At 34.7% G+C, this 26,510-nt stretch overlaps 1 protein-coding gene across 1 annotated transcript; it reads right to left on the bottom strand.

Annotated features, from left to right (window-relative positions):
• Nucleotides 1–258: 258 nt before the first annotated feature.
• Nucleotides 259–25,061, bottom strand: LOC106872490 (A disintegrin and metalloproteinase with thrombospondin motifs 7). The gene is made up of 20 exons (XM_014919502.3): nt 24,772–25,061; nt 23,354–23,408; nt 22,617–22,665; nt 20,676–20,913; nt 19,645–19,759; nt 18,510–18,667; nt 17,987–18,073; nt 17,541–17,638; nt 16,698–16,823; nt 13,729–13,857; nt 11,816–11,922; nt 11,494–11,573; nt 11,278–11,382; nt 9,468–9,631; nt 8,569–8,629; nt 7,107–7,248; nt 5,724–5,957; nt 4,165–4,398; nt 2,234–2,385; nt 259–510 (listed from the first exon to the last, which is right to left on the bottom strand). The coding sequence occupies exons 1-20, from the start codon at nt 24,844–24,846 to the stop codon at nt 481–483; spliced, it is 2,439 nt and encodes an 812-aa protein (XP_014774988.1). The 5' UTR covers nt 24,847–25,061; the 3' UTR covers nt 259–480.
• Between the last annotated feature and the right edge of the window lie 1,449 nt (nt 25,062–26,510).

Consider the following 26,510-nt stretch of genomic DNA (forward strand, 5'->3'; position numbering starts at 1 on the left):
CATATCAGTGAGATAAAATATTTAGAATATAAAACTTTCAACAATACAGACGAGTATTTTTGCATCCACGCACACGAATATTCTTACTTACATTCAGATGACTACATAAAAGTAAATGTGAGCATTCGTAATTATGAAATCCCAAATATTTCATTGTCAGATAACGATATCAGAAGAGCAATGTGTGTACATCAATAAAAACAAGACGAATAATAATAATCATAATAATAATAATAATAATAATAATTTCTTACAAAATGTTATTTGATTTGATTTACTCGAATTTATATATATATTGAAATTCTATTAGATTTATTTCGATTAAAATATTGTCAACAATATTTTCATTGCGTTATTCATTTTCTTCAAAATAAATTCCAAACTACACCAGTTGATGAATAGGAAATTATCAACAGTGAAAGCTTTAGGAGTTATGAGGGTGACTGGAATCACTTGGCGTACAGCTTGTAAATATTTTCTTTATCCTGAAAATGTCTGGTTCTCGAATTTCTGGAAAAGAAATATTGGCAAAATGAAACACAAGAAAAAAAAAAAGGTGTTAAATGTGACGTTGAAAACATTTCAGATGTTTTCACTGTAAATATTCATAGAAACAAAAACAATAAAAAACGTATCAAAAGCTGCTTCTTTCATCCATAAACTACGGCTCATAGTTACCATTTTCTGCCTTTGGACCCCTTTGATTTCTCTTTTACTTCACTGGACCCTCCAGAGCCATGTTTTAAAAAATCTTATTCTTTTAGAATTATTATTAGGAATTGTATAAAAATTGTTAAAAGTTTTTGTGTAATGTTGAAGTCTAACCAATTAATTGCAGTTAAAATTTAACAAGAAAATCTTATACGGACTCCCAAGGGCCATATGGACCCCGTTTGAGAACCACTGATTTCAAATTTGGTTCCTGAAAGTGATTCTTCTACCGTTAGAACAACAGATTTCCTTAGTTTGAACCTTCTCATTTCCTCTAATTGCATTTGGTTTGTCTTTACGGTACTTATATTGTACTTTCTTACGACGTTTCCTGCAGGCCAGCAGTAAAAGTCCCCCGCTTTTTTTTTTGTGTGATGGTTTTAATGGACATCAAAATTAAAATTAAGTGAAATCATAAGACTAGTTTCTCTCGCCACGTAACAAGGTTTCGTGAAACTTTTAAACGTTCAAATGAAAAGAAAAAATAAATAAATAAAATCATCATCATCATCATTTAATGTCCGTTTTCCATGCTGGCATGTGTTGGACAGTTTGACAGGAGTCGCACCAAGCTCCATTTGTCTGTTTTGGCAAGGTTTCTACAGCTGGACACCTTTCCTAACGTCAATCACTTTACAGAGCGTAGTAGATGCTTCTTATGTGGCACCAGCTCCGGGGCTTTTTGACGATGAGGATTAAGTTGAGCAAGCAACTGAGTACCTGTCCTGAACTGATGTGTAAGTGGCCGAGTACTCCTCAGATACGTGTATCTTAAACGTGATTCTCAAGTAGAATCCGCCTAACACGGTGTGACAAGCTAAGACTCATGAACTAACGTCCAATCCATCTGGCGGGCATCCAACATAATTTCCTTCGACCCAGTTTCATTCACATGCCTTGAGTGAATCCGAATAAAAGACACTCATTCAAGACGTCACGTAATGAATTTGAACCCGAGACCTCATGATTGCGAAGCGATCTCCTTAGTATTTTGGTTATTCTATGTGAAACATTTATGAAATGCTTCCCTTAAATACATCATTAAGCTCTTATAAAAAGGTAATTATATACCAGAAAATGTTGTCCTTAATATTAGAAAACACGGGATGAGCACTGCTGGAACGCATTTCATCATAACTCTACTCAATAGGGACATATATATATATATATATATATATATATATATATATATATATATATATATGAAAACAAATACCTATGTGAACAAATATTTCTATTGGTTTCTCCATCATACTAAGGATGGCATCTGGGAGAATCTTGGTAAAAAACTACGTCTTCTGCAAATTAACCAATAACAAGGGAACGCTTTTGTGCAGTTGATCGACTTGCTTCATGTAACAGATAAATTTTCCTGAATTACAACCTGCTAATGGGGAGAATGCTACATGAAAACAGATGAGATGGTCGTGACTGGAACGTCTTTTATCATACCTCTACTATATTAGACTAAGGTGGAATTAAACAACAGTTAAGTATTGGAGGGCGGTGGGGCTATACTTACTCGACAAGTTCCTCTTATACATCTCCACTGAGTGTTCACGTCAGTGTTACACGGTGATCCATCAGGAAGAAAAGCTACATGAACTGACGTGAGAATATCACTTTCATGAAGTGGAACACAGCTTACTTCACAAACACCATTTTGAGGGAAGTCTAAATAGGAAGTCAGTAACAAAAAGGGCAAACGTTATAGATTTACATATAATCTATTTATGAGCATTTGGGCGTTTAGAAATACAATTTTGGTTTTGAACAAACTTAAACAAACAGTAGAATTATGACCCGGATTTAGACAATGCAAAGTTTATTTTTACATAATCCTTTTGATAGTTAACTGTTATGTCATGTGGATGTGTGTTGGCGTGTGTATGTATGTATGTATATATCTATCTATCTATCTATCAATCTATATATATATATATATATATATATATATATATATATATATATATAAATTCTCAGAATGAGATAAAAATCCAAGGCTGTGAAAGATTTTAGAACATTTATAAATAGAAGGTCTTACAGCTGTTTCCGGGATATTTTATATATCCCTTCATCGGAGGCGGTGTGAGAAAATGGTTAAGCAATAGTTAATTTAGATAAGATATGAAATAGAGAGTGAAGTGGAAGAATGAAAATAAACGTGAGATACGCAAAGATATTGCATTTGTAGATCCATTATTTAGGCAGAATGGTATACATAAAAGATTCCAGTACCTTGTGAGTAAGTTCCAATAGTATTTAAAATTGGTCACTCCAAGTATAGAGTTTGTACACGGTGTTATTGAATCGAGGGTTAACTATGGTCTGTCCATAGAACTTACTCAGCATTACCTGACACCTTTGGGTCTTATTGATACCATTACCTCTCATAACCTCTCTCTCTATATATGAATGAGAAAATGAAGAAAATAGAAAAAATTGACGTACAGACGTTATTTATTTAAAGACTGGTTTCAAATATGGAAATTTGAATTTTATTTCTGTAATTGAATTGATTGGGCGTGGAAACAGCTGAAGACAGGAATTTCTCTACAAGAATTGAAATGTCTTTTTTGTTCATTTCCTCATTCATAAAGTCTTTTAATGCCTGTGCGTTTCAATGATAGACCAATATACTTGGTTTTCATTGTACGCTGATATAAACCGGAGAACTAGGATGCTTGCATCCCTTAAGGAACTTTAGTTCCTTGACTAAATAATATACATATATATATATGTGTGTGTGTTTGTTTGTATGTATGTACTGACTTAAAACGCTTGCATAGACACTGCTGATACATCTGTCAGTGATGTCCATGGTCATCTTACGAGTAGACAGTCATCATTATGAATAGAGGTTGTTAGCTGAGTGAGCAATGTAACATAACTTTCATGGTCATCAAGGAGCATCTATGCGGTTGTTCGACCTGCAACAAATAGCAGACGACAACAACAACCGTCAGTTCTCACCAATTCGACCAACCATTATCTATGTAGATAATACAAAACCATCACCCTAAAGGAAAACAATTTCCTTTAGAGAAGTTTATTAAACACACGTTAAGGGTTTCAAAAACATAATCGGCTGTTCACATCATTAAAGATGGAGGAGTTGGTAGAAAGGTGTATTTTACATTGTTTATTATTGTTGCATACGACTCCAATAACCCATCGTTCTACAACATGACAATGATGATAATACAAATAATATCAAAATATTAGTAATACTACGTACACCGTTGTGCTACCACGGAGTGGCAACCATCAGGAAGTGTATCAAAGACATATTAACTGGTGAAGTTCATTTCTTTTTGAAGTGGCATAGAGCGGGTGAATTACCGGAAATCGATTATCGCCTTATCAGGAGAATACAAGGTTAGAGGGTTTGCATGGGCAAAGTACGAATTAAGTTCTGCTAAAATGGTTACATATAGATATAATATCATTTACCTTTGTCATGTCTTTCATAGAAGTCCCAAAAGTCATTCGAATTTAAGTCGTGTGTCTTCGTAGATATGGAAGATAAATCACATTTTCGGTTCGTTGGTTTATATTCGAAGGAATAACATTTTTTAGTTACAAGACATGCACTGGCACATTGTTCCAAAGACACATTATTTTTTCTGCCCAAATCATCGAATCCTCTCACAGATCTGTTCGGATACATCTTAAAGTATTTTAAGGCTGGAAAATATTTCAATTTTGGAAAATATTTTAATATTCAACATGTGTGAAAATTAAAGCAGATATTCGAAAAGGTTAATATTGAGAAAATATTTAATTTATTTTTGCTGTCATATTAATATCAAAAATAATTATCAATTTAGTAAGGTAACTTTATAATTATTAAGCTGGCGTTGGAAATTAGCAGGAACGTTTTGATGGAACGTTTAAATTAAAACTCCTTTCGAAAAGGACGTTCGCATTATAGAACTAGGGCTATTCTTAGACGAATCAGTAACAAAAAGGTTAATACGAAATACGTATTCTGCTAATACGCATATATAATCCTTAATGGCACCACTGTATGTGAGGAACATTATAGGGGTGAGGTAGCATCGGATACGCAACTACAATAATAAAACTGAAACTGAGTGTCAAATAAAAAAAAGTTACAAAATATTATAAATAAATTTAGCATAAATAAAAGAAAGGTGTGTTTAGTCGGCATATGACGAATAGAATCTTTCGCTCTGATTTTATTTAAATTTACCAGCTAAGCAATGGTGTTTACTGTGTAACTAAGGGCATTTGTCCATACTTAACAACGCAAGTCTTCTTTTAAAATTCAAGAGTAACGTAATGTCATAATATTCGTGAGACACATTGTTACTTCAAGAAAACGCTGCAAAATTTAACATCAACTGGAAATTATTGAACAATTGCAGACCTCACCTCAACAGTAATAGGAAGTCCAGACTTTGCTTAGAAAAGTGTTATATTAAAGAATTCCCTTTACTCAAAGGTTTGTCACAATTCTAAAAGCGAGATGTTTTCCCCTTGTCCTCAGGACCGTAGATATATCTTAATCAACTAGTTGGCTCCACTCTAGCAGTAAGGATTGGTTCTTCATTAGAAGTCCTCTCACGATAAATAAGAGGACCCAACAGTCATACACACCCATGTGCATACGCGATCAAATATGCTCTTCAAAAATTCCTTCTTCACTTCTCTCCCTTTTCTATCTCACTTCCTGCCTATTCTCTCTAATTCACCGTTACCCCACTCTTCATTCCAAACACGTGTACAAAAACTTGAGGGAGACAGTTGCCTTTTGAATGTTAGTGTGAAGGACAATGGTCCCAAGGAACCATTCTAAGGGACATAGTTCTGATGGTTCATGTGTATATATATATATATATATATATATATATATATACAACACAGACATGATATTAGTATTTGCTGTTGATGTAATAAGAGCTGTAAAATGGATATAAATTTGCGCTCGAATTTTGATTCTGGTTGTTGTTACAAACGATAGCAACTAACTCAGTGATATTATTTACCTTTCCCATCTCTTTCATAGAAGTCCCATAAAGAATTTGGATTTAAGTCGTGTGCCTTCGTAGATATGGAAGATAAATCACATTTTCGGTTCGTCGGTTTATATTCGAAAGAATTACATTCTTTAGTTGAAAGACATCCATTGGCACATCCTTCCAATGACACGTTATTTATTCTGCCCAAATCATCAAATCCTTTCACAGATCTGTTCGGATACATCTTAAAGTATTTTAAGGCTGGAAAATATTTCAATATTGGAAAGCATTTTAATATTCAACAAGTGCGAAAATTAAAGGATTTATCCAAAGCAGAGACTTGAAAAGGTTTACATAGTGAAAGTATTATTTAAGTAAGTCAGAAATTCAAAAACTCTATACGTGTTCTGTTATTGTGTATGTCCTGTAAACCTTATTGGCACAAATGAAACCGTTGTCTTCGTCTGGTTTGTAAAGAGTATTACAGCAATGAGGTAAGAACAGATTTTTAACCTTCGTAAAATTGGATTGAAATGGTTTAACAGACGACTGAAACGCAATCTAAAATAATAAACTTAATTTACAATACAGAAGTATCATTTGTAATGAAATTTAGTTTAAAGAACAGAAGTGTTTGCTTAGTTGATGTAAGGTAAACAAAATATTTATTCCTGGTTTTATTAAAAGATATCAACTAAGCAATAGCTTTTTGCTGTTTTAGGGTATTACGTGTGTATGTATACTCCGATTTAAAGCGACATTTATTGACTGAAAAATGATGAGCAACTCCAACTGGAATCGAACCCACATATCAACGCTAACATGGCTCCTTGTGCATCCGATTGAGCCAGAACACTAAACCATAAATTTCAGTCAAATTTTATGTGTTAAACCGTATTGTTTACGTAAATGTCGCTTTAAATCGGTGTATATATATATATTTATCATGCTATATGACTATATAGTTATTATTGTATAAAAGACTTTAGTAGCCACTTTTTCTCCGTAACTTATCAAGTCTCCGGGTTTGTTTACAAATATTATATGTAGTACTTGACAGTTTAAGCATCTATACATAAAATTTGACTGAAATTTGTGGGTGAGTGTTCTGGCTCAATTGGATGCGTAAGGAACCGTGTTAGCGTTGATATGTGGGTTCGGTTTTTGTCGGAGTTAGCTCATCATTTTTCAGCTAATTGTTTAGATAAATGTCCCTTTAAATCGGAGTATATTATTATTATTGCACACACACACACACACACACACACACATTTCAACAAAGCATTGTCTTCTGACAGAAATGCAGAAGAAATAAATCTCAACGTGACACATAAACAGTAGAATGTAATGACTATGGTCACATGGTTACCACGAGTGCAAGAAATATGTTACTGTTAAAGAATTACTTACTTCCGTTTGGACTGGCTAACGTTCTGCCATTGGAACTAAAGTTCTTGGAATCAAGGTAACCATACTGTAGTAACATGGTGCATACTTCAGAAGCTCGTTGTTTCACCAGTTCGAAGTAATTGCTACTGTCATTGAAACAGGGCTGCAATGGAAAACAGTTTTTAATAGATTTACTGAGTTAGTTAGGGTGTGAGTAGGTAATTGAATTAAGAATGGTTTACAAATGAATATGTTGAGTAGCTGGAAGAATCTAGAAAGAAATAGACATACAGAATGATCTGGCTTAAAAGACACAACTGCATCGGTTGTGAATAAGGCTGCGGAATTTTACAAGAAAGGTAGACAATGCGTGAATTGTAATGTGAGAAAAACAGGTCGTTTATATAATGACATGATCAAGTTGAAACGATGATCAACAACTATTAACCATCTCTGTCTATTGAAACAATAACTAGAGATTTAATACGTTAAAGATCGTCTTGATTCTAACGAGTAGAAGTTTCCATCTTCATGTGTAATTTGAATATTAAAAATACAGCTGAGAAGTATTTTCCAATAACGATAAGAAATATGATATTTGCACACACACACACACACACACACACACACACACACACATCCACTTCACAGCTAGTTATATAGAAATATATATATTAGTTAATTAAACTTCGGCATTGTCGGATTGTTGGATGAAATGAGTGAACTTGCAATTAAACAACTGAGATTGGTCAATAGAGACGGGCCAATTCTCTTGCAAGACAATGCTCGACCACATGTTGCACAAAGAACACCACTTAAGTTACAGGAACTGAACTTGGAAGTACTCTGTCATTCACCAGACCTTGCACCAACTGACTATCATGTTTTCCATGTATTAGACAAATTTTTGCAAGGAAAAACTTCAAATCTGAAGAAGATACAAAAACAGCCTTTCGTGATTTCATCACCACTTGCTCTCCAGAATTTTTTGCTGCCGGCATAATTAAGCTACCGATAAAATGGCAAAATTGTGTTGATAATTTAGGTGTATACTTTGATTAACTGCATTGTTTTTTGTTGAGATAAACTTTCAGTTCAAAATCGGACATTTCATTCTTAACGACCTGATAATTAGAAATAATTATTCGGTGAGGAAAAGTCGACATTACCTACAAATTTATTTAAAGATTAAATGAATATTATTCCAGTCATTTCGAAAAGTACGATGGTCAACTTGGGACATGTTTCGATCCTATATTAGTCATCGTCAACAAATCGTATATATATATTTAATTACGGAAATAAACAGACTGTTTTAAAACTTAACATTTGTACACAATCTATGATGCATTAATTAAGTCGTTGTATACTATAAGCACAGAATATATTATTTGACTTGTTATTATCGTCATAAAAAAAATGAACAAAAATTTTTAATTCATTTTCAATGTACAAAATTATAGAAATATGACATAAAAATTACCTGCACATTGCAGAGTTGGCCGCGAATTGACTGGCCTTTGCACCATTCTGTATTGACTGGCCTCCATTAAAAATGTTAGAAAATGCAGAAAATTCAAGATAAGTAAAATTCATATCATTCTGTTCTGTAAAGTTCAAACGGTGTAAACATTAAGAGATCATAAAATTGTTATTAGGACAATTCATTACCTTAGAATTTAAATCCACATTTTTTTAAACCTCTAATCTAAAATAAAGCCAATTAAAACAGATATGAGAAATAACCATCAAGAAATTCTCCCAAATATGATTAAAATGGTAACCAAACTCTAACAATGGAAGAACTAATTCTTCCCCCTTCTCGTATCTCTCAGTTTCTACTGTTTAGCACCGGAGACTTCATCAGAAGATACAATAGCATCAAATGTACAAACAGAGAAATTATTATTCATGCAAGAACGATGAAATGAAGCTTCTGTCTGGAGGAATAAAAATCAAATCTTACAGTCTCATTTGATGTCGGTGTGAGATCGTTTAATAACATAGATATATGTCACATTGTTGAGTTAAATGTATAAACAATTACATACGAATTTCTTTACGTCAAATAAATCATTAAATACAAATAACGGACTGTTGTACCTGTATACACCAACAGGTAAACATAAAGGTACTTGTAGAAGAAAGTTCAGTCTTTTAGAAAAGAGTTCATATTCAATATAAATCAGTATTGTCTTAAAAGTTCATTCTCACTTCTTACTTATGAAGACTTCGTTTTAATCAATACATTTAAAGGCTATTTGGCCACCTTTTTGCATCATTTAATTTGCATTAAAAAATCATGATGGTAAATGGATCTTTTTACTAAATATATATTTCTGTTTTCCTTTTATATTTTTATTTTCTTTCGTTAGGACATACCTTGGATTATCACATCTCCGTGTTGATATTCTGACTCCAGCACCACACGATCTACTACAATCAGTGTAAGGACTCCACTCACTCCACCCTCCACTTACAACTAATATAGGAACCCAGAGATTAGTTTCAGTAAGGTTTTCACATCTCATGTCAAAACGGCAGACCTACAAAATAACCAATAAAGAAATTAGTCAAAAACGATATTTTAGAAGGTAACTTGGCCAGCTAATAGATTTTTATAAACTATGGCAAGTTCTTATACTAAAATTACCAAAATAATAGAATGATAAACATTGACTTTTTCATAAGGATTCAAAACCACAAACTTGAGGGAGAGGATTTAATCGACTGATACTTATTTTATCGATAACGAAAGCGTGAAAAGCAAATAAGACCTTGGTGACATTCGAACTCAGAACGTAAGGGATGCAACTAAATACCACTACATTCTCTGACACCTAATTGATTCTATCAATCTATGGCACTGGACTGCAGCCATGCTGGAGCACTGCAATGCTTTGGGGTAACTATTTTTTTAAGCACAAAGCCTTCAAAGTTGGGGTCGATTACAACATGTCCTCATTGTCACTGGAAAGGATTTGGGCGCGAATGGTACACAAAAGGCTGAATATTCTTTTCTACTCTAGGCACAAAGCCCGACATTTTGGGGGAGGGGGCTAGTCGATTCGATCGACTCCAGTACGCAAATGGTACTTAATTTATCGACCCCGAAAGGATGAAAGACAAAGTTGACCTCGGTGGAATTTTTATAAGTCAACGCCACATTCTACTGCATTAGCAATGCACTTTACATTATTTTGTTAAGATTATTTCAACAGAAATATTAGTGAGCGCTGATTCTTGCTTCAACGTCTCGATACGAAACGTTGTAGCAAAAATCAGTGCTGGATAATATTTCTGTAGAAATAACCTCAACAAAATAATTTAAGAAAGCAATTGTAGTTGGTATTAGTATTGCTACAACTGCTGTTTCTAGTACAATTTCTGTTCCTTAAAATTGTCTGTTCTTGTACCATTTCAATCAAGCCTATTTACCATTCTCATTTTCATCCTATTAAGAGAATTTCCTCGTTTGGCCGCTCATATCAACACATTTCAAACCATTTTGTACAAAGACAGTTCAACACTCCTACCAATCACCAGACTTTCAAATACTTGGTAATTCTTCGAGATAATACAATAAAAGCAAAACTAATTAGAAATAAAGTATACGAATTATGTCAATTTGTTGTGGGAAGAGGAAATGACTTTATAATGAAGAGTCTTACTGAAAGCTTAAATACTTCCTCTCGTAATAGATACGCCAGTGTTTGTTTCTATTAACTAATTAGAGTTTGCCTCTATTCCAAACAAGTGTACTAATTGTCCTTTACTCTTGTAGATGGTGAAATGTACAGAGATATCATTTATTAAGGAAGAAAGCTTTACGGATATAATCATATATACCCCATCGTTGTTCCGTAGCTAATCTGATAGCCTACCAATCATCTTCAGAAAACTGCGTTGGAGAAAATTGATACAGAAATGCTGAAAAACGTAAGACCGATACAAACGGTCGTTCATAAGTGTCTGACTGGCAAACACAGATGCGCAGCTCATTGACTTGGTTATCTTACAGGAAATGTTTTGCAGTTAAAGGACAAAGTAAATATTTCGCTAAGTAACCAAATAAAAAGAAATGAACTTTTAGAGCCAACATGTCTGACTATATTTTATTTCTAAGATATTGTTGTGATATATGTCATTGAATATTAGTTAATATCAAAGTAATAGGCAAAAGTCAGCTTACTTTTCCTTGACCACAATAAAGCCCATCCAAGCCGTGGTTGTTAACCTTCAGGACGCCATAATCAGAGCCAGGCAGTAAAATAGCACAAGACTGAATCCCACAAACCTGTAAAGTAATTTTAGAAAAAAGGATCCATACAATAACTAAAATATAAAATTGAAAAGTGATAAGAGACAAAGTTTATATGACATCAATATTTAACGTGGTGTTACTTACATGTGCAGGATAGAGGGGGATGTATTGGAAACGTTCTCCAAACCTCTGCTGACACAACACATCAGAACTTTCATACATTGCTGTGAATTAAAAAAAGAAGAAAAAACCCAACGATATATGAAATAAAAACAGTCCGAAGTATGATAAAACGTATTGGTTTAGGTGAAATTACTTGCTGTATTTTGTTTGAAATGCACTGGACTTTGATGTAGAGCAAACTGAATCGACCAACCCGAATAGAAAACTATAGCCATTGAATTATATTGTAGTATAGAAAACCCACCGCGTAATTTTGCTGAATTTAGTGATTTATAAATTTTACCTGGAAGCAGGCCATAGCCGTTCGTATTGAGAACATCTTTGGTTGAGTTAACGTTTTTGTTTTCCGGAATGAAAACATTCACTGTCTTTAAGCATTTGCCTTTGCCACTGAAATGAAGACACCAAAATTGCAATCTGTTTTATTTATTTACATTAGAAAATAATGTGAGTGTGTTTGTGTGTGTGTGCGTGTATGTGTGTATGTGTTTTAATGAAAGGAAACTAACTATGCGTAGACTGCTTTGTGTAATATTCTGTTGAGTTGAGACTAGTTTTGACTAACTTGTCATGAGGAAATTTTTAAAGTCTTCAAAGTTTACTTAATACAAACTTTATTAACATATTAATGTAAATTGTGGAATATAATTCTTAAAAAATATCTCTCACGTGGCGTAAATAATTGCAAAAGTTAATTTAATAATGTGATTAAAAACTATTTGATAATTATCCGAGTCAATTCTATGATTTATCAGTCACTCTGGTCAATCTGGTCACTAATGACGCCAACCTCGACACTGCTACAAATTATCCCGAGCAGCTGAAAAAAACAAGGCTTTTGAAAAGGGATTACACACCAGAGCAAATATACACTGTTAATAAAACTTCAATTTTCCAGAGGCTCATGTTGGTCGAACTTTTATTTATTCGAAATTTCAAGCTTTTAAAGCTCATTCTTTTTTGTATCCTTACATTTCATCTCTTTCTATGTTTTTACCCTTGTTTTGTCTGTGGTTTGCAATTTCAATTTTTCTTTACAATTTCCTTTTGTTTTCTCTTCCATATATTTCTACTCCTCACCTGCCCTCCTTAGTGACCCCTATCCACGTCTTTATTTTCTTAAAACAGCGTCTTATGTCTTATGCTCCTTTCTTTTCTATCTTCTAAAGGACATTGTCTTAAATGCTAGATATATCGTCTCCCTATCCCATAATGACTTAACTTAATATTCTGGGGGTTTTTTTTCGTATCCTGAGCATTATCTTGATAAACATTTTAGATGTCTCATCATGAATGTATGCATTTTTTTTTACCTATTTGCATCCATGTTCCCGATCCGTACAGTAGGACGAACAATAATATTGTTCGGTATACTTTGTACTTCACCTGGACCATCACATACCTGTTGTTCTACAATCATACCCTCAGCCTTCCAAATCCCGAGATGCTGTTGGTCATCTTTTGCCATCGTTAGTGATTGAACTGCTCGCACAAGTAAGCTGTCTCACTTCTATCAGCTTCCACCCGTTGGCAAAACTAGGCCTAGGTCGTACCACCTGGCTCGCGTCAGAACTGAGTTCATAAAGAACTTTAGTTTTCTGGACGTTAGTATTCATGCTAATATTGTGGCGGTGCCACCCAAAACATCCTCCACATTCTGAATGTCATCTAAAACAGATCATGAATAGTACCCGGAATGACATCAAGGGTATAATCACCCTAAAGAAAGTCAATTTTACTAGAATGGAAGAGATATTGATGCAGTAAAACCTCCGCAGGTTTGAAAATATCCAAAGAATGGGAAAAAAAGCTTCGGTCACCAAAACAGTCTACTCATTGTTGGTTAGGGGTACAGAGACCTCCCTACCCAGGCCGAGACACAAAATGTGGTTAAGCATAAGAAGATTAAACATCCACAGCCTCAAATGGACTGCAGCAACTAAAGACAGAAACCCAAAGAGGAGAGCAATTCACTTTTGGTACAATGAGTCACGAATTTGCATATGGGCGGCAACCATCGTTGACCATCGATGGATTGTGTAGAGATGTGACTATTAATATTTACTGGAACAAGATGAAAAGTGTGTTTAGTCTATGATCAGAAATAATGACAAACTGTTGGGAAATAAAAAAAAAGTCGTAGACATACAAAGTTGAAAATGTCTCCTGGCAACAAATTAATATCAAAATGGTTACCTTTTCAGCCAGCGTCGTAAATGCCTTGAGGAACATTGACTCCAGCCAGTCTTACGTGATCCCATCAATCCAGAACTTTCTTGAGTCATGTTACCACAGTGTGTCATTGCATCATGCGGGATACCAAGACTGGATACCAAAAGAAAAACAATATTCCCTTTAATCGTAACAAAGTAAATATTTTGTAGGGAGTTTCTTTGTTTTCAGGGTCCCGTGAAGTTGGGTTCGTCAAATATTTTGATTCCATAATGATGTGAGCAAAGCAAGACTCAAGAATATTGTACATTAATAGAAGAAGAACGATAAACAGGAAATGTATATGAGGCATGGTTTGTATCATCATCGCATTCACCGCTTTTGCTCCCAAAAAGCACTTTTTGACCTGGAAAACACATTCTTCTAACAACAAATATGTTTTTCACTTCTAAAGGGTCTGGAAACAAAGAAGCACTATATATGGAATAAAATCGAAAGCTGAGGAAAGTAGTGATGATCTGCATCAGCAATAGTCGTTTTTAATTAATAAATTAATTAATCAATGGATAAGTTCACATGAGATTTCAATGAGTTTAGTTTTTACGAAGAGGGAATTTAAAATTTTCAGATCTTGTTTCTCATCTGTGAATGAGACGTATAGAGTATATAAAAACCGAAAGGGAAAACGTCGTGATCATGATAACCACCTCATTACAATCTTAAACAACTTGAAAGCCTGTTTCGCGACCTGCTCAAAATAATATTAAAAAAAAATCTCTCTCAAATGATATTCTAGAACCTTTAAAAAAAAAAAAGGAGAAGCATTGGATAATGTGGTTGAATCTATACAATGTCTGATTAAATTACGGCATGACCAAGTCGATAATGGCTCTGATCATAAAGATTTACTCGGGGGTTGGATATCATCATCATCATCATCATCATCATCATCATAATCATCATCATCATCATCATCATCAATACCACCAACAACAACGAACTTTCTTAAGCACATAATTAGAATGTAAAATAAGTGAATAAGTAAATAATTGCGCAATCATATGAATGAAAGTATTAAGTTTCAACTAAAATGGAGCCTGCGTTTATAATTCTGTCAACATACAATATTTGCCGATCTCAAGGCTTTTTCTTCCACATTAGTTAGGACATGACCAAGTATTCGTTATCAATGATATACAATTTTGGCCAACAAGCTCAGAAAGCATAATTGCGACAAAAATTACAGATTCAAGCAATTCCTAGTCAGAGTTATGTGAAAATAAGGATTCGAATAACAGATGGAAAAAGATTTAGCAACCGAAATGTCACGTATGCTCAACAGAACCGGAAACGGGTAATTGTTTATGTCGTAGGAGTTAAAGAAAAATCTGTTTGCTCGGTGACAGGATGACAGTTAATTTAGTAAATATCACTGCGTGCTAAAAATGGGATTTTTATCGGATGAGTAATGATTGTCAGGACAATTAAACCTAAATATTACTGAAGATATAACTAACTAGAAATAAATTTCATAGACCTTTTTGCCAGTAAAATTTTAAAATCATTGTAAAAATAATTCAATTGTAAAAGTTATAATTTCGAGAATTTAGGTTCAGTCTTTTCAAACCGAAGCTACACTGCTGCAGATATCTGTCCATGGAAGTTATTTTGTAACAGTTTGCTTTTAAATGCCATTAATACTATTTAAAGAATATAGAACTTTTGGAAAACTTTTCTTGACCGCAAATTCTTTATTTTGTCCCACAGTCGTTATAATCCTTCTTAGAGTCATTATTGTGGGTTTTTTAAAAGGCTTTCCATCCCAACAAACCATAAACATTATCATTCTGTTTGTCCCGATATGTATTCGAGTGTTATGCGTTTTAGTAATTGTAACATTCGAAATCTTTAAACATAATGAAATAAATTCAAGTGTTACGCTTTCAACAACCTAAACTTTACAACAAAATCGAAGACAATGTCGAAGTCTTCAACATAATAAAATAATGTAATAAAAATCAGTAAATTTGTACAGCAAAAGAAAAAGAAGCCAAGTTTATAAGGAAATAGAATAAAATATCAAATATCAACAGAGACTGAGCTTTATCTTTTACTTGGCACACCAAATGATATCTGTTTAAGACTTGAGTTTTGAATAATAACATTTACAATTAAAAAAATCGAAGCAGTCCTTCGGAGATGGTATCACAAGCGTGTAAATGAAAGTTGTTCTGTTTTAGCTATTCATTCGACAATTTCTGTAAAAATTTTTTATTTCCTCAATTTTTTTTAGCTCACACACAGACCTATACATACATACACAAACGTACATACGTGCACAGAAACACATACACATACTTACATACACAAATATACATACATATATGTATATATAACTCTTCGAAACGCCAGTGTTATAATAGTGGCAGCTGATGAAGGATATGTTCTCTATGTGGCCTGTGTGTTTTTTGTACCTTGTTTATAATTTTGTCCATGTTTTTTTGCAACGTCATGTACTCAGATATGCATCTATATATACATGTAGATGAAGGTATGTACATATATATGCATATACTCATATTATTTCTCTCTCTCTCTCTCTCTCTCTCTCTCTCTATATATATATATATATATATATATATATATATATATATATATACATATATAGTGTGTGTGTGTGTGTGTGTGTGTGTGTGTTTGTATATGTGAGTGTGTGTTCGAGTGTGCGGCTGTTCAACTCGATCGTGGACATAAAAGACAAGGTGTGTGTGTGTGCATGCGTGCGTGCGTGCGTGTGACCATGTGTTTCACTGTCCAGCTGAAAAAGTAAAGAAATTTTTAAAATTACGGAAATTGCCGAATATATAGATAAAACATAAGGATTTTCATTTTCGTGATACTATCTCCGAAGGAATACCAATATCGAATGACTTGTATATTTATTATATATTCTTTATCTCAGCCCTCCAAACACAAAAGGGATGAAAACTTACTTATGTGCGAGCTCATGACTTAATGTATTCCGAGATAACCACTCCCAAGATCTTGACAGCGAGCATTTTGCTGGTGTACAAGCTGCAGCTGACATTGAGAGTCCAAGTGCAAAACTACCCCGGACTCTGTGAAATAAAACGAGAAACAATCATTCATTAAATACAATCAAATGTTATTGATTGTCAGTAAAAATATTTGTCAACAAATACTAAAGAAAAACTCTATATCATGTCTCCCCTTCTCTCTCTCTCTCTCTCTCTCTCTCTCTTCTGCTCTTTCTCCCCCCCCCCCATCACACACATATGCACACGCACGCACGCACACACACACACACACACACACACACACACACACACACACACACACACACACACACACAAAATACCTGATATAATAATAGTCTATATTTGTTTATGGAAAAGGACACGGCAAAATGAATAAAACATTCGAAAGAGTCTTGCTGATGTCAAATCAATTTGTAAAAGAAATTCTTTAGGTGCTCGACTTAGTTTTTTTTTTTTACATAATTCTATTCACGAAGCTAGCATTTAACATGTTAAATACGTCCTTGTACGAATAAAAGCCGAGGGTGACCTTATCGGAATTTGATAAAACGTAACTCAATACGGCAGACATGTTGTCAGGCATTCTAACATTTCTACCGATCTACAGTCAAAAAGTAAGTTTTTGATGGAAGATTTTGTCCATATTAAGAGCAGTTGTTCTTTGAAAAAATATTGAGACATTGAGTATTTTATATTAAGCAATTAAAAATATTAACGTGATCAAAATATTAACGTGATCAAAAAAATTAACGTGATCAAAGCAAAAATTATATTTACCCGCTCACAATATGTATATGGTCGGCAGACAGACTTCTCTGGTTTGCCCACGTGCAAGCCTTAGCCAATCTTTGTCTCAATGTCGACACACTTCCAATCTATTAAATACGAAGAATATTTCGAGGCGATATTTTGACTCGCTGACTTTTTAAAAAGAAAATGAAAATCAATAACCAATTAGCTTGAAACAAAATATTTGTAAATGTCTTTTTTTTTTGTATCGGATAGTTAAATTAAAACCAAATAGAAGCTCTCATTACAATGGTCACGAAATTGATTAAATTAATTAAACCATTGAATAAAATACAAATTATTTCTCTATAGAGTCGGTTCTTCATAGCTATAATTACTTGCAGACATTATTTCAAAATGTACTAAGAGCTTTTGTAGTTGCACATTTCAAAGCCAGAATAAGACGTAAGAGATGATATTGAAGATTTTATTACCTGATTTGTCTTCCAAAAGAATATGTTAACTAATAAGAACTTCACAGAATAATTTAATTCGTTTTCTTTCAGGAATTCATATTGAACCTGGAATATTAAACATTGAAGTTGATTTGAAAACAGAAAGAACAACGGATGTCTAGCAGTTACAATCACTTGTTTTTACCGAAGTCATCTTAATTATATTTGTCATGGCTATATTTCGTCCCTTTTCAATCCTCACAGGGTCCCGTCCTTTAAGAAACACCGTTCTACGCTAACTGCAATGTAGCATAGATTTACAAACGACCATATCTGCTAAGGTCCACTGCTAAAACAAAATATTCCCTACACCTGGCATGAAGTTACGTCATTGACTCAAATTAATGACTTTCATAAGAATTCGTAATAGGACGGGGCTGAAATTCTACTTTTAAAATTGGGCTGTTAATAGTTTATTCTAGGAAAGCATCTTTAAATTTTTAGAAAACTCCGAAGTCGAATTTTAGAGCAGAAAATTAACAAAGTTTCAGAAAAGGCTTACGGTATTCCAAGTCGTAATAATGTATTGTAGTTTTTGGAGGAATGTTTTAGCTTGCATCACTTCTTCCATGTATTTATACATATATTCATCATATACAAGAGCCATCTCTATACTAAGTCTCTCCTTGGGTTGTTCAATACTTTGGACTTGTTTCAGAACTTCACATAAGAAACAGAAGTGGAAATACGAAAATAATATTTCTTGTCATCAATTAAACAAGTAATTTGGACAAAATACACAAATATTTTAATATCATATTATTATATTATCATATACAATATTACCTCTATGTTCAAAATTTACTAAAACCTTTATAAACACTAAATTGTTTGTTGGCACTCCGTCGCTTACGACGTCGAGGGTTCCAGTTGATCCGATCAATGGAACAGCCAGCTCGTGAAATTAACGTGCAAGTGGCTGAGCACTCCACAGACACGTGTACCCTTAACGTAGTTCTCGGGGATATTCAGCGTGACACAGTGTGACAAGGCTGACCCTTTGAATTACAGGCACAACAGAAACAGGAAGTAAGAGTGTGAGAAAGTTGTGGTGAAAGAGTACAGCAGGGTTCGCCACCATCCCCTGCCGGAGCCTCGTGGAGCTTTAGGTGTTTTCGCTCAATAAACACTCACAGAGCCCGGTCTGGGAATCGAAACCGCGATCTTATGACCGCGAGTCCGCTGCCCTAACCACTGGGCCATTGCGCCTCCACAAACACTAAATGTTGTGTGTCAAATACTTATTCTTTTTGTCTGCATTTTTGTATGTCGGATCGTCTCTGTTTTCCAACCATGTTGGATTTCTCTGTTTTCCAACCGAACTGTTTTCTTGTTTGCGTATCAACCTTCAATTTGACTGGGTAACTTATCATTTCAATAAATGCCACGCATAAGACCACATTAATTGCAAGTCATTTTAATCTTAATGTCTTTGGCTACAGTATTTACAGACCTCTGAAATGCTGCAGCTTGAGCATTTTACAAATTTCAAGTTTCTTGTAGCTCATAATGAAATCTGACAAAATGAATCTGAGTTTGACTAAACCGAGATTCGATTTTGCCATTGTCAGTTTTAACTCGAGAAAAGATACCTAAAACAAATTAACTGTTTTATTAAACCTAATAATTTAGCTTACCATTCTCCCAAAGGACTCCGGATTGTCTGGTTGCAAGAAGATATTGACCTGGTCTACAGTTTGGTTCTGATGGTAATACTTGGTAATCAGTTCCATTAGTAGTAATTATTCCACGCTAAAAGTTTTTGGAAAAGATGTTATCTAGTTGTATTAACAATAAAGTTTTGTTTCTGTAATATTATTGGTTGGCTATTTGTTTTAACACAGAAAAGCAATCAAAATTATCTAAATTATGGAAATTCTTAATAAGCACTCAACCGAACCCTGATTTCATATCGCTGAGGAAAATAGGCTGTAAAGGGAACACGCTAAATGCCACTCTTTAAAATTTAACTTTTGGTCCTGACCGAAGCCAAATTTAAAAACTGACACTCGTTCTTTCATTATTTTGTGATCCATTCAGTCCATATCTAAAGGAAGGAATATCTAGATTGAGTAATTTGAGCAGCATTTTTCCTGTAGATTTCTCCATATTATTTTATCCTCTAAAAAGAATCTTGTGCAGCAGACACGTTTTGCTAAGCAGTTAAGTCTAATCTGTTTCTGTGAATAAGAACAGCAGGTAATTTCAATATTGTAGGTAGTCGCTTTAAAGTAATATATCAAATCTAAGAAAACCTTGACCGAATAGATGCAACAAAGTAACATTGAAGAAAGGAAGCCAATAAAACGGGGTCGGATCAAGGCTTTCCCTTTCTCCCCTCTCTCTCCCTCTCTTTCTATATATGTATATGTGTGTGTGTGTGTGTGTTTGTGTGTGTATGTATGTGTGTGTGTGTAAATAAAATGGAGTTGCTACGTTTTGCTATACATTAATTCTGAAGAAGTAGTTGGTGGGAAAACTGGAAAACCATTTACTCTGAAATAAAAGGTGTTTATCTTATCTTTCAATTGGATAAAGTCTGAGATACATCTTTTGCGAAATACTTATTTTCGAAATAAATATGGTTTGTTCAGTTAGACAGAATAGTTCACAAATACAATGACAATAAACTGTAGCATATCAGAATAATGATAAAAATTATGCTTACCAAACCATCACAAAAAGATAAAGATGCCATTCCATAACCATTTAGAGTTTTACCAAATACGTGACATTTCGGAAGAAATGTGACATTTTGAACATGTTCTTCTTGACCGTCGAATATGATCACTTCACAGTTTGGATGGAAAACAGAACTTGGTTCCCAGAGCAAAAGATCGATGTGGAAGGATTCAGTATGAACGCTGAGAGTAGAGTTTGTGCGGTTAGCAAACGTAACTTCGTCTCTAAAATATAAAACGATGTTGAAAATTAAAATGTGGTTGTGGCGACAAGGTTTATTAGTTGTCGTTATAATAACTGTGATTGTACAGAATTATAATATTATTCAATTAATTAATTACAATTATAATTACGGAATAAGTGACAATAACATCGACCTTCCATGCATCCTATTTAGGTTACTGCTTAACTTTCCGCTAGTATTAATTCTTAATTAATATTCGTTGTAAATAAGGCGATCAACTGGCAAAAACGTTAGCAAAATGCTGACCACTTTTCTTTCCCACCCCCACTCCGAGAAATAGTTGGCCTTGCGTCAATATTACTTTCGAATTTCGGTACAAGGCCAGCAATTTTAAGGGAGGGGTGAGTTGATGACATCCACCCCAGTGTTCAACTGGTACTTACTTTGTCAACCCCGAAAGGACGAACAGCAAAGTCGGCCTCTACGGAATTTGAATTCAGAACAAAGACGAAATGCCGCAAAGCATTATTTCCGGTGTGTTAACGATTCTGCCAATTTGCAACCTTAAATTCCTTTTAATTAATATTAAGATTTTGCTCCGTAGTTTCTAATCTTATTCGAAGCAGTCTTAATCGTTCAGCTAACAAATATATCTATTTACTTGTATCAGTGTCATGCATTTAAAAGCCCTATTCCTCAATTGGTCTTAATGAGTTTGAGGGAATGCAAATAGCAGCTGTGGCATTCATGTCAGCCTCTTCTAAGGCAGCCGTTCCCAATATTTCACTTTAGGTTCCTTCCGTGCTGCGTGGAAACGATATTTATTATCCAGAGTCTTTATCAAAGGACTCGTCGCTATTAACGAAAAAAAAAGCGGAATAACAAAGGTGCAATTCTAGATAAACGGTAGTTATAGTTGTGTGTGTGTGCGTGTATGAGTGTGTGTGAGTATGTGTGTATATATTCATATATATATGCGTGTGTGTGTGTAATAGTGAGTTCTCTAATACATTTATCAAATGGAAGGAGCTTTCCAAATTCAGTGAGTTTTGTGTTACTTTATGATACTGTAGATTACCAGGTGGCCCGACTCGGTATTTCATCCCAGTGTAGTCTTCTCTTACAAACATCAATTTGTGCCAAATTCTCTCGACTTTTTTGAAAAATATATTTTATGCCTTATTTTGAAATTGCAATCACCAGGTTAAAAAAAAAATGAATTAATAAGAAAATATATTTACTTTCGACTAAACATAAGAACTACACAATATCCTTTGTTTTTATCACCTACAATGCTACTGAAATGAAACTTTAACTATTTCTAGTTGCAAATTATAAAATTCTATGACTTTCTGATGGAATCAAACAAATTATCCTAATTTAGAAATTACGCTATTTTCTAAAAATCTAATTCCTTCTCAATTCTTCTTCTCTTACCTATCAAATTTCCTTGCTTGAGACCAGAAATTCTTTTCAAAGAATTCAGTGCTACCTTGTTGGGAAATACTGCTATAAGGCATTCTTGACATAGGGTAAACTGACTGGTTCTGCTAAGAATTCACGGAGAAATTATCTACGCCCAACATTCTTTCGCCACATTTATTCAGGTGATGAATATTAATGGCATTCAGATAATTCAGCCCTATATACATTGTGCATGTAAATAATAAACGGGGTCAGAAATTACTTTAAACCCTTAGATGATTGCAAAAAAAAAGGTTTGAAAATTTAAAGTCAGTTTACCTCAAATAATCAGCATTAATGGTAGCCCAGTGGAACTCGTTGAAACCATCTAAAACAGTGAAAAGAGAAATAGACTGATTGCTGGTGCAACAGGAATATATATAACGTGTTCTGTCTAATATGTCATAACTGATGTGGAGGCGCATTGGCCCAGTGGTTAGGGCAGCGGACTCGCGGTCATAGGATCGCGGTTTCGATTCCCAGACCGGGCGTTGTGAGTGTTTATTGAGTGAAAACACCTAAAGCTCCACGAGGCTCTGGCAGGGGGTGGTGGCGAACCCTGCTGTACTCTTTCACCACAACTTTCTCTCACTCTTTCTTCCTGTTTCTGTTGTGTCTGTATTTCAAAGGGCCAGCCTTGGCACACTGTGTCACGCTGAATATCGCCGAGAACTACGTTAAGGGTACACGTGTCTGTGGAGTGCTCAGCCACTTGCACGTTAATTTCACGTGCAGGCTGTTCCGTTGATCGGATCAACAGGAACCCTCGACGTCGTAAGCGACGGAGTGCCAACAACAACAATCATAACTAATATCTATCTATCTACGTCCTCCTACCCAATTCAGGATCACCAACATATAGGTACACAATTTAGATTATTTGGAACAAAAAACGGAATTTCGACAAAAATTCGAAAATAAAAGTGTCTCTCGTTATTTCCTCACATTATGAAACTGAAAAAAGGCAACAGAATTTAAGAATATTGAAGTTAAATTACTGAATATGTTAGACTTACCACGATGGAGAGCATCTTTCATTGTGTGGCAAGAGAAATCTTCAGAAGGAATTTTCTAGATACAAAAATAATCAGAAATTAGTTTCAGTTACTCGAATTGAAGGCATTTAAACAATAACACAATAGCAGCTCTAAAACAATTCTTCTCTATAGTCGGGAAAGTTGTCACTGATTAGTGAATCCTGTAAGGAATAGTAAACTGAGCAGATGATGGATGAAACTTGAATGTTCAAACTAATCTTTTTAATGAACAAAATGAACAGAAAAGAAAAAAGTGAAGTGTGATGGAAAAACGATGTCACAATAAAGTAGTGAGTGCAATGTTATCGGATTTAATAAAGTAAACTTCACAAATCTAATTAGAAATACTTATACGTAGACAAGACAGAATTACCTTAATAACGAAAAATTTCGAATCATTTAGACAAGTAGGAGAGATAACCGAGGACATGTTTCAGCCTTAACAGACATCCTCAGGGAATTATACAATTCACCGTTCTTACTGAAGTAAGAGCCACTGAGTAGATATACAATACTATATACGAGTTTATATTTTGTGTCTGTGTGAGACATACTTATTATTATTCATTTAGAACAGAACCAAAGTTATATTCAGTCGGAAATCTATAATTTACGTTATTGTGAAATTACAAGTTACTCGTGTAAACACAGATGAATAAAAACATTCGATATACTCAAGCACAAATGTCTGTATGTGAGGCTAACCTCTTATAATTATGATTTACGATAGTGAACATTATGACCAATAGCTATTTCTCACAACAGGGAACGTTTTTTTTTTTCTTTTTTGTTAATATTCCTCGAACAAAAAAAGACTGCGGAAGATTATCTCTTACCCAGTTATAGTCAAAAGAGGGTCCGGCCAAGATTTATATGTTAAGAAAACACTATTAACTACAGAGATGATTCAAAACTTTTCGTGATGTTTATAGCCGGATGGATGGGTTCAGGTAAGTCTCAATCCTGCGGCTTTTCTGTGCGCGACGGAGGGCAGGAGTCAGTGGTATGTTGCTAACTGTCAGGGCATCTAAAGTGGCATTCCAACAACTGACTTCACCATCCACGGAAGATTGTGCTGGCACTGCTACTGCTGTTGTTGTTGAAGATGATGATGATGATGATGATGATGATGATGATGACTACGACGACGACGATGACGACGATGACAGTGATGATGATGATGATGAACTGAGGAAGCGAGGTGCATGTATCTTATTTAAGGCTGCAGTGCAGATAAGCTGTCTCCAGCGATTACAGACAGCCAAACGAGACTCTGCAAAACCTCATGAATCTAAATTAAATGCTGTAAAAGAAAAATTAATAAATTGACACAAATGGTTGCAGAAAAGCTTCAGAAACAATGAGCAACAAATAGTTTCGCATCTCAAAAATCTTACCTGGGGGGATGGATCTAGTTGCACATTGCAACACAAAGTCAGGAACATAAGACAAAATATGAGAAATGCTTTCATAGTGAGGAAATTGTGAACCGAGCTTCTCGCTAACAATTCTTATATACAACATGATATTATGGATTACACGTTTATATATAACATAATTATACAAAGCAAGATACGTAGTTTCATCTCCTTATACGTATCAATAATGAAGCACGTAATTAATAGAACTGATAATGTGAAACTGTCTCCGTCTTCCTAATTAAAACTCTTTCAGCTCTGTCATGCTTGCATCTTTTGGCCAATCCGCACCAATTTATACTTACACGTGACTGTTATGTTCGAGCTGCATATGCGTGAACCTCTCTCTGTTTCACTGATTTAGTAATATTTGCATTAGAATTCTTTCCAACATGAAAACAACTTATTATCTCTAATTATTACCGTTCACTATCTTTGCACACACTCACGCACGCACGCACGCACGCACACACACACACACACACACACACACACACACACACACACACACACATTCTCTCTCTCTCTCTCTCTCTCTCTCTCTCGATTCTGAAAATAATTTTCTCTTTTTCCATACTTCCTGCAGCACTCTAACTCGTTGCATGTATGTATGTATGTATGTATGTATGTATGTATGTGCGTGTCTGCGTGTGTGTGTGTGTGTGTGTGCATGCATGTAAGCATCTATGTATGTGTTATATGTGTGCTTATTGCGTGCGCGCTAGCATAAGTTGGTGTGACAATGAAAGAGAAAGATAGGCAGCAAAGGAAAAGCAGAAAGACATCCTGGACCGGCACAGCCACAGCCACAGCAAACAAACACATAAAAAGGCTGTTTAACTTTATTTGTATTAAATCTTAAGAGTACGTTTCTGTACAAAGGGGATTCGTTTGCATAAGAAATACTGCAAACATTGACATATAACAAAGCATTGATATAATATTCATATTTGATATTTCTGCTCCAGTTCTCTAATACCAGTTCACATATTCCACGTATATCTGCAAATCTCTCATAGAATACACTTTATATCTTTGAAAGTTGCAGCCAATGTAGCATTGGTATTTACTTCGAATTGTGTGCTAAGTTACAATAACAAAGAATTGTTACCCGAGTATTTAAGCCACTTGGTATCTCGGCCATCTCATGTTTATATTATGTTGTACCAAATTCCAATTGTTTAGGGTCGTTGCTGAACCAAGTCTCGTCAATACGCTTTTACGGTTTAGCAATGGCAAACAATGCTGGATTTGACTTCTGCGTAGTCTAGCGAGCTTCAATTCAACTAAAAGACCACTGTATTTTGTATCGCTGCATTCTGTTCTCCACATTCCATCCTTGTTTGCGCCGGACATTTCATGATTACAGCTTCTATGAGAGTGCCACATCATACTACAGGATTCTATCAGTTTGCTTATACCATGTTAGAGGGAAAAAGTCCTCTGTTGCATTTCTTCTGCTCTTCATTTGTCGCCATGTCCTGCTATGGAAAGCTAAAAAGGCGCAACCAGATATCGCTAGGTCCCTTGTGTTAAGGCGTCCGGCTTATCTATGTGCTGTAGTTATACGTAAGAGATGTGGCCACCAGGATCTTGTTGAAGCGAAGAGTAATTCTGATTCAAGTGTGATTGAACTTGAGTTTTAAGCAGAGTGGAGCAGTATGCATAACGAATTTCCCTGGCATTCAATTGTTTATGATGGTGGTGCAGAGGTACTT

This window comes from Octopus bimaculoides, chromosome 16, assembly GCF_046866305.1.
Source record: "Octopus bimaculoides isolate indiv1 chromosome 16, ASM4686630v1, whole genome shotgun sequence".
Taxonomy (NCBI): Eukaryota; Metazoa; Mollusca; class Cephalopoda; order Octopoda; family Octopodidae; genus Octopus; species Octopus bimaculoides.

Bases quoted from the DNA above. Each gene is read 5' to 3' on its own strand.
- LOC106872490 (XM_014919502.3), bottom strand. From the start codon at position 24,846: ATGAAAGCATTTCTCATATTTTGTCTTATGTTCCTGACTTTGTGTTGC. The intron at 11,383-11,493 runs GTAAGTAACACC...ATTACTTTACAG, and splicing joins TCCCCCTCTATCCTGCACAT to GTTTGTGGGATTCAGTCTTG. The intron at 7,249-8,568 runs GTAATTTTTATG...TTTCCATTGCAG, and splicing joins GCCAACTCTGCAATGTGCAG to CCCTGTTTCAATGACAGTAG.